This window comes from Oncorhynchus gorbuscha, linkage group LG01 (assembly GCF_021184085.1).
Source record: "Oncorhynchus gorbuscha isolate QuinsamMale2020 ecotype Even-year linkage group LG01, OgorEven_v1.0, whole genome shotgun sequence".
Classification (NCBI taxonomy): domain Eukaryota; kingdom Metazoa; phylum Chordata; class Actinopteri; order Salmoniformes; family Salmonidae; genus Oncorhynchus; species Oncorhynchus gorbuscha.
In genome coordinates, this window is record NC_060173.1 from 87,144,392 (window position 1) to 87,153,350 (window position 8,959).

The 8,959-nt window shown below is 41.7% G+C and overlaps 1 protein-coding gene across 1 annotated transcript; it reads left to right on the top strand.

Annotated features, from left to right (window-relative positions):
* Positions 1-439: 439 nt before the first annotated feature.
* On the top strand, positions 440-8,481 carry LOC124044996. Its single transcript, XM_046364199.1, has 8 exons — positions 440-472; positions 3,416-3,525; positions 6,430-6,467; positions 6,595-6,665; positions 6,802-6,868; positions 7,000-7,188; positions 7,456-7,527; positions 7,844-8,481. The coding sequence occupies exons 2-8, from the start codon at positions 3,461-3,463 to the stop codon at positions 7,945-7,947; spliced, it is 606 nt and encodes a 201-aa protein (XP_046220155.1). The 5' UTR covers positions 440-472; positions 3,416-3,460; the 3' UTR covers positions 7,948-8,481.
* Positions 8,482-8,959: the final 478 nt, after the last annotated feature.

Here is an 8,959-nt window from a genome sequence, read left to right on the forward strand (position 1 = left end):
CTCATCCCTGGACTAGTTTGGGTAACCCTGTCTTAACCTAAACAAAGTCTGTCTGACCCTAGTCATAGATCCGCAGCTGTAGCCTAAGCAAGCGGGTGGATTTGCTGGCTAAATTTCAGTCTGCCTATACCCAACTAGCTATCACAGGTTGTGCACAGACAGTGACATCGACTAGGCCTACCCAAAGCAACAACCTCTATACCCGCACAACCAGATTTAAGATAGAGGGGAAAAAATGGAAAGCAAAAAGCATACCACGGAAAATCAGAATTTGACCCAGAAAATTCAAAGTAGGGAGCTCAGAATCGCAAATGTCAAATCAAATGTATGGAATCATTTTGGAGTAATCGTTAACGCTGACAAACAACTTGTGGATGGATTCGCAGCATGCAAAAAGTGCAAGCGGGTGTTAGCCTATGACAGTCAAATAACCGGCACTTCCAGCTTGAAAAAACACATTGGGAGATGCACGGTAAGACGGATATTGATTGACTGCCCAGTTGCCGACTGTAGTGCAGAACAAGGAGCCCAGTACCCTATGAAAGACAAGGATAGTTCACTCGGGTCAAGATGCGATTCGGGTTGGGGTAGCACTCTTTCCTAATGGCGGTTTGCAGTCGGGTCCAGTTAGATCCGTTTGTGAATTATGCAAAAATGTACTCTGGCGTGTGGCAGACATAGTGTTTATGTACATGTGAGAATTCAAATATGTCGGGTATTGTGAAGTGAAATAGTTTATTTTATAGTCACATTGTGCATTTCTAAACTGTCTGCTATGTGGAGTGGTGAAGACTTTCGTCTTTAATCGTCGCGCATGCGCAAGTAAAGTCTAGATCCCAGACTGCTAGCTAGATACAGTACATTCAGGCGAAGTAGCGCAAAATATCATTCCATTAGCTAATTACATAGTGAGGCTGTAGTTGCGAGGTATGGAAAGTAGAAGCAGAGACCGTAAAAAAAGTCACACCTGGAAATATTTCAATGAAATTTCGTCCGAAAGTGTGACATGTAAGCTGTGTGCGGCTGTTCTGAAGCGGACGAGTGGGAGCACAACATCCATGTTAAACCATTTAGAAAGGATCCATCATCTGTCGTTAAGACATATCAAAACTCAGCGAGAGTTGATGGCTGCCGTTAGAGGTAAGACTCCTGTAAGTGTTTTATTTAACTCTTAGCCGACTACCAAAGCAAATTCGTGTAAAAGTGTGATATCTGGACTGGTCCCCCTTCTGCAAGTTTCTCGGGTAGCTCAGCTTGTACCCTATGTATTCTTCACAAGGTTGCCATTTCTACGCGTGCCTCATTTGTTTAAACCCCAAATGCAGTTAATACAGTAAATTTCCTATATTTTGTCAGAGCAGAGGATCACTGACAACTCTTTTGGCGAGGAACCAGGCTACTCTGGTCAGTTTTAAGATTATCTGGTGTGGTTGTCCATTGGTTCCATTCATTCACAAAATGTCAACACCAATTTCACGCAGCGTTGGTTCAGCTGTGTAGCGCAGCTTCAACATAATAAGAATGTAAACACTGCGACCGGAATATCAGATGTAAAGGACGTTGCACCAGTGGTAAGAAAAGGCATTTAGTCTCTGCATCATGTAAACTTGACCTCCGAAACGGCTCTAGTTAAACAAATAATTCGAGACCTCCACAGACAAAAGCAATGGGGCTATAGATGTTGAAGCGTCAGAGACGGGTATTAAAACGAGTGAGAACAAAATACAAACTTCATGGCGTTCCTACATTTGAGTGACAATCAATAAAGAACAGAGTTAGGCTACATGTATTTACGATTGAATTCGCACATTTAGCTAAACCGATTCGTGGATTTCCGTTTATTATGCTAACCGGAAAATGCTGTTTTGGTTAGCAGTTATGTACATTTTGAATTAAATGTCTTGTCTCAAATAGCCGCCTGTCCCATTTTGATAGCCAGGCATCGGCACACATTTCAGCAAATAAACGCCTGTTTCAAATAAACTCTCCATCTAAATTAATTGTTTACGAGGTTACCATGTGATATACTTTTTTTTAAAATGCCATGTTGCTTGCCATGGCGCCACCAAGAAGAAAATACGACATCAAATTCAAGCTAGCAGTGATTAAATTCACAGAGCAAAATTCGGGAGAGGCAACATCCAGGCATTTTGGAATTGATCCAAAACGAGTGAGAGAATGGCGAAGTCAAAAAGTCCAACTTCAACGTTTGTCTGAGGTGGATCAGAAGAGGGCGAGACTGCAAGGTGGAGGGAGGAAAACGGTTAGCGAGTAGCTGGATGGAGGCCCGCAAGTCTGAGGCGTATTCATTATGCCAATTCTGTTGCAAAACGGAACGAAACTGGGCGGGACCTGCTTGATTTTGTCCAATAGAAACTCGTTTTAGTTCCAACAAAGGTTCCGTTTAGCAACTGCTGGACTAATGATTACACCCCTGATCTGATACGGATTCATGTTTATACTGGTCACAACAGTGTGATAGTCTTTAAAAAATGTATTGATCAAAATATGTGTACATTAAGGAAATAGACACTTGGCTCCAATAGAGGCCAGTCTCTAATAAGCGCCGGTTGTGTTGCTTTATCGTTTGATGTTATGGGGTGCATTCATTAGTCGCAGACCATTGCAAAACGTTTCGCAACGAAACCCGTTCAGCGTTAACTCTAGGAAGCAAACGTAAGGAAACGTGAAGTGATCTACCTTAAATAGTTTTTCCTTGCAAAGTTTTTTCCTTTTGAAGTATTTTTTTTCGTTGCGTAACCTAACAGGCCAACACGCCTTTGATGAAACCGTGCGATGAAATAAAACGTTTTTATTAGCAGTATTATCAAACTTGTAGTTTGCTAATTTGGCTAGTCCAGCATAGATCTGAAGGAAAATGCTTTGACTGTAGAGAGCATAGAGCATAAATAGGAAGAGATGCGCTAAAAGTAGCACGGTTTGAAATATTTCACCAGAAAGGGTGTTGATACATGTCGGCTATGCAAAGCAGTACTCAAATAAAACAACGTCAGAACTGACAGCATGTTAAACCACATCAAATACAAGCACCCAGTCATCACAGTGCCAGCTCTAGATGGTAAATCAGAAACCACCACCAGGGTAAAGTAGAGGGCTGTTATTATTATCCACTACATGTTATTTTGTCCATCGAATATTAATACTGTTAATGACAGTCTAGTCTATAAAACTTCCAAACAAATAGACTACTACAGGGGCAACATGTAAAATGTAAAGATTCAATGAAAAAAAATAAAAAAATAGCAGCTCCACCACTTGTTTTAGTATACATCTGGTGGAGGAAATATTGTGTCCTGCATAAATTCACAAGGTTAATGGAAATTGCACATCTTATTGAAATGTGACATATCATGTTTTTTTGAATGGTTTTGTAGTATGAATTGTTTTTCTTCAGACATTAAAGTTAAAAAGAGAAGCTGCAATAAAGGCAGAGAAGACCATGTCTAAGAGCACATATGAAGAAGAGGAGGAGGATGAGCATCTCCCCAAGACTGGGATATCAAAGTGGGTATCATGTATATTGGAAGATAACATTGGTAACACTTTTATATAGGCCCACTGTAGGGCTGGGCAATATGAAGATATATATTGTGTGACGATAGAAAAAAGAATATCGCCTCATATTATGCTCTCGTTGATTTCGTTGTCGCAAATCACACTGCAATATTTTTTGTCAATTGGGTGACGCTGTGTGGAAGGAAATGTGCAACATAAACAAATATGCAGGAGAGTGAACGTGGCATGGAGACACAGAGCTCGTACCTAAAAGAAGGGCTACTTCGGTCGTATGGATGTGGTTTGGGTATGAAAAGTCTGACACGGACCAGAAAACCGTGCTCTGCAAATTAAGCCGCAGGCCGGTCCTGACAACAGGCTCAAACACCACTAACCTCTTTTACCACCTACGCAAGAATCATGTGGAACAAAGAGAGTCTACGGATGAGATCCAAAAAAGTACAGTTGAGTGCTCAAAACAAACCCCCGGCTCAGACGTTGCAAGAGGCTTTTGCCCGCGTCACACCATATGGCAAAGAATCACGGAGATGGAAGGAGAGAACAGCTGCCATTACAACTTACGTCTGCAAACACATGGCCCCAATTTACATGGTCGAGAAACGGGGGTTTCGTGAGTTTGTGCTAATACTCGACCCAAGGTATCAAATGCAAATTGATATGTGACACGTATTAATGCCAAAATAACGGCTTTAGAAGCTTATGATAGGCAAATTAACATAATTTGAGTCAATTAGAGGTGTACCTGTGGATGTATTTCAAGGCCTACCTTCAAACTCAGTGCCTCTTTGCTTGACATCATGGGAAAATCTAAAGAAATCAGTCAAGACCTCAGAATTGTTTTTTGCAGACCTCTACAAGCCTGGTTCATCCTTGGGAGCAATCTCCAAACGCCTGACGGTACCACGTTCATCTGTACAAACAATAGCACACATTTATAAACACCATGGGACCATGTAGCCGTCATACCGCTCAGGAAGGAGACGCGTTCTGTCTCCTAGAGATGAATGTACTTTGGTGCGAAAAGTGCAAATCATTCCCATAACAACAGCAAAGCACCTTGTGAAGATGCTGGAGGAAACAGGTACAAAAGTATCTATATCCACAGTAAAACGAGTTCTATTTCGACATAACCTGAAAGGCCGCTCAGCAAGGAAGAAGCCACTGCTCCAAAACCGCCATAAAAAAGCCAGACTACGGCTTGCAACTGTGCATGGGGACAAAGATCGTACTTTTTGCAAGCCGAAGAACACTATCCCAACCATGAAGCACGGGGGTGGCAGCATCATGTGTGGGGGTGCTTTGCTGCAGGAGGGACTGGTGCATTTTACAAAATAAATGGCATCATAGGGCCTCCTGGGTGGCGCAGTGGTTAAGGGCGATGTACTGAAGCGCCAACTCTGGGTTCGCGCCCAGGCTCTGTCGCAACCGGCCGCGACCTGGAGGTCCGTGGGGCGATGCACAATTGGCCTAGCGTCGTCCGGGTTAGGGAGGGTTTGGCCGGTAGGGATATCCTCGTCTCATCGCGCACCAGCGACTCCTGTGGCGGGCCGGGCGCAGTGCACGCTAACCAAGGTTGCCAGGTGCACAGTGTTTCTTTCCTCTGGGTTGGTTGGATGCGCGCTGTGTTACGAAGCAGTGTTGGGTGGTGTATCGGAGGACGCAAGACTTTCAACCTCTGTCTCTCCCGAGCCCTTACGGGAGTTGTAGCGATGAGACAAGATAGTAGCTACTAACAATTGGATACCACGAAATTGGGGAGAAAAGGGGGTAAAATTTAAATAAATAAATAGATGGCATCATGAGGGAAGAAAATTATGTGGATATATTGAAGCAACATCTCAAGACAACAGGAAGTTGAAGCTTCGTCTCAAATGGGTCTTCCAAATGGACAATGACCCCAAGCATACTTCCAAAGTTGTGGCAAAATGGCTTAAGGACAACAAAGTCAAGGTATTGGTGTGGCCATCACAAAGCCCTGACCTCAATCCTATAGGAAATGTGTGTGCAAGCAAGGAGGCCTACAAACCTGACTTAGTTACACCAGCTCTGTCAGGAGGCATGGGCCAAAATTCACCTAACTTGTTGGCTACCCAAAACAATATTAAGGTAATGCTACCAAATACTAATTGAGTGTATGTAAACTTCTGACCCACTGGGAAGGTGATGAAAGAAATAAAAGCTGAAATCATTCGCTCTACTATTATTCTGACATTTCACATTCTTAAAATAAAGTGGTGATCGAAACTGACCTAAGACAGGGAAGTTTTACTAGGATTAAATGTCAGGAATTGTGAAAAACTGAGTTTTAAATGAATTTGGCTAAGGTGTATGTAAAAACTTCTGACTTCAACTGTAGGTTTAATTGTATACATTTGAATCTCTGAGTTTCTTCAACTGTACATTAGGCCTATGACTGCACATTTTAGGCCTATTATTTTGTTTGCAACTATAGTTGAACCCTTTTTAGATTTTATTAATATTTTATTGCAAACTTAAATTGAAAATGTGCACAAAGGTTCTAAATAAACAGAGAAATAATAAATATGATTAAGTACCTTTTATTTGTTGAGTATAATTCAAAATGTAATAAGAAAAAGGCCTTTACATGTGGTCATTTTATATAAACTATTAATAGAATTTACAGAATGTGCTATATCGTGATGTGTATTGTTATCGGGATATGAGATTTTAGCCATATCGCCCAGCCCTAGCCCACTGTATTAGATAACCTTAGAGCCCAGAACCAAACTGTGTCTTATGACAGACTATAGGTCATATGTCATATAAAAGTTGACTTTTTTCCAGAAAATATGTCCAAGCCTTTGCAAGACTGTTCTTCAGTGTTCTAATGGCTTGTTAACATTGTATTTCTGTGTTTCTAACTTCCCCCAGGCAAGATCCCAATACTTCAGAGGTAGCCATGACAGAAGGTTGTTTTTGTTGTATCAGTTTCAATCCAAGATGTCCTGTATCGTCACTTATGTCAACTTTCAGATGGTCTCATAGGACGAACCCTGTGGTTATGACACTCCCAATATTCCTGTGTTTATGCTGTAGATGGGACTGCGGAGCAGTTTGAGTTTCAGTATGGACTGGAGGGACCAACATTTAAGAATGAGAATGGGGAGGTGAGTTGGTACTTAATGCAAATGAGTGATGGAATGAGCAGGTTGTTTTTTGCTGTCACCTGCCTCGTTCACTCTTGTAGTTAGTGACAGCACCTTTGCTCTTTTCTTCTACTCAAAACCATTTTCCTCTGTGCAGTGTTCCAAGAGCCATCTGTCCATCATCAAAGTGGAACAACTGGACCCCCTTCTCCCTGAACAAAATAGTACGTTTGTGTGCATGTCTATTATAACAGAAAGGACTGTCATATTAGGAGGTGTGTTTGGACTGGGATAGGTCAACCTGTCTACATATCCAATGTGCACTTATCAGGAGTCAACTCAATTCTTTCCCCAGACTCCAGCTGTGATTCTGGGTCACCTGGGGATCCTGGCTCATCTGGCTTTGGGTCCAATATGAGTCCAGCTGCACAGTTCTTCAGGAAGTGCCACCAGGCAGGCTGCACACAGTTAATCTTCTCTGAGTTTGCCTCCCGTCTCAACACTATCACTGAGAGGATTTCATCCCAGCAGGCCAGCGAAGAAGGTGAGACAGAATAATACAATAGACTACTATTAAATACATTGGATGGGGACTGTAGTGTTGGCTAACTAAACCGGTGCATGCAATTATGAAGAGCATTTGCAAACAATGTTATTGAATTGGGACTGGAAAACTGTTTGCACTTTTTCAAAGTGCACTTGTCAACTGTACCGTTGTCCATTGTGAAACTGAGCTTGTAATATTTTTTATTTTATTTTTTTAAAACATTTTTGCCAGTATAGATATTGACAAAATATCCTGTGTCCACAGATTTCAACCTCACCCTGAAAGTGCTGGAGGCCTCTGGGATGCTGCCAGAGATATTTGCAAAGAGAGACCAAGGTAAAGTATTTAAACATCCACATAAAGAACAGAATACACTCTTTGTGGTGCGTGGAATAAAGTCCCCATCAGTTAGTTCCTCATATAGGAATTCTGGTTCGGAAGCATGAGTAACCTTGCCTGACACCAGAAGACCTACGGAGCTAACGCTTAGGCTTAAGCTCAGTGGGCTAACACAGTTATGTGGAATGCAGGAGACCCGTCGTGCTCTGATCGGTAACACCCGCATGCATTATGACCTCAGCACTGACTAGACACAGTCAGTGCCCAGAGAATTCATTTCACCCTAATGCCCTGTTTCTTTTCCTTTGTTCAGAAATGGAGAAGAGACTGAAGGATCTGCAGAGAGAGATTGAAGCGGTGAGGACTGCCAGGTCTGCCATGAGAGATGCCTGTGTCGTGAGCTTCACCCCATCATGACGGATCACTGCTGAAGATAAAAGCAGTTTTATAAGACGTTATAACTAGGGCCTGGAGTTTTCCCTGACCAGACTAGGAATGTATAGGACCTGAAGGTTTCCTGGTCCGATCATGTGGACAGGAAAAACCTCACACCCCAGTTTTAGTAGAATGTAAATATTTGAAACCTTTTATATTTGCCATATTTTTCTACCTTCGTGTTCAAACATTTTAACTCCGATATTTGAAAAAGTTTGTTGTACCCTGGCTACTGAGATGGGTGATATTATACTTGAAGTGAGCAATAGGCGATATAATCTTGTGACATATATTGGTTCTGGGTTCCAAGGTTATTGGCGTTGTATTGATGTTAGTAGGTGATCTTTTGTGTCCATCTGTGCTATGTACTTTGTGCTTACTAACCCTTCACAGGTTAAATATGTCCTTATACAGTATGTGTGAACCACTGTATGGTTACTGTAAGACATTCATTTGGAATACACTGTAATATAGCATACTTGAGGAAAGTTGAACGCATTAAACTTCTTATGTAAATGAGTCATGTGATGTGAAATGTCCTGTAAACATCCTTTTTCTATTACAGTCATTTCTAAAGTAACTGCTCTGCTTTTGGATGACAGTGGAATGGGAGATGTATGTAGGCAGTAAACAAGGGAAGGTATGAGATGGGGACATTTAAACAAATCCTAAATGCCATAATTCTTTGTTTATGGATTTTTAAATGGGAATATCAGTTCACATCCAGAATTGACTGAATTGAAATGGTACATTAGTTTGACAGCAATTAGCCTAGTAGCAAATATTGTGGTTGTAGTAGCAGCGTTTGAGATATTACTTTGGTTGGCACAACGCCCTCTTACACCCAAGTATACTGAAACTAGCCCCAGCCCAGACTTGTCAGAGCACACCATGCAATAGCAATCAGTCGGTATAATCGAGAACTATCATCAAATCAACATTTCATATCGTGGTGTAGATTTACTGTATTGACAATGACATTAACGCGAGATCA

Excerpts from the sequence above, each read along its gene's own strand:
- LOC124044996 (XM_046364199.1), top strand. The coding sequence starts at position 3,461 with ATGTCTAAGAGCACATATGAAGAAGAGGAGGAGGATGAGCATCTCCCC. Across the intron at positions 7,189-7,455 it reads CCAGCAGGCCAGCGAAGAAG|ATTTCAACCTCACCCTGAAA; the intron begins GTGAGACAGAAT and ends CTGTGTCCACAG. Across the intron at positions 7,528-7,843 it reads ATTTGCAAAGAGAGACCAAG|AAATGGAGAAGAGACTGAAG; the intron begins GTAAAGTATTTA and ends TCCTTTGTTCAG.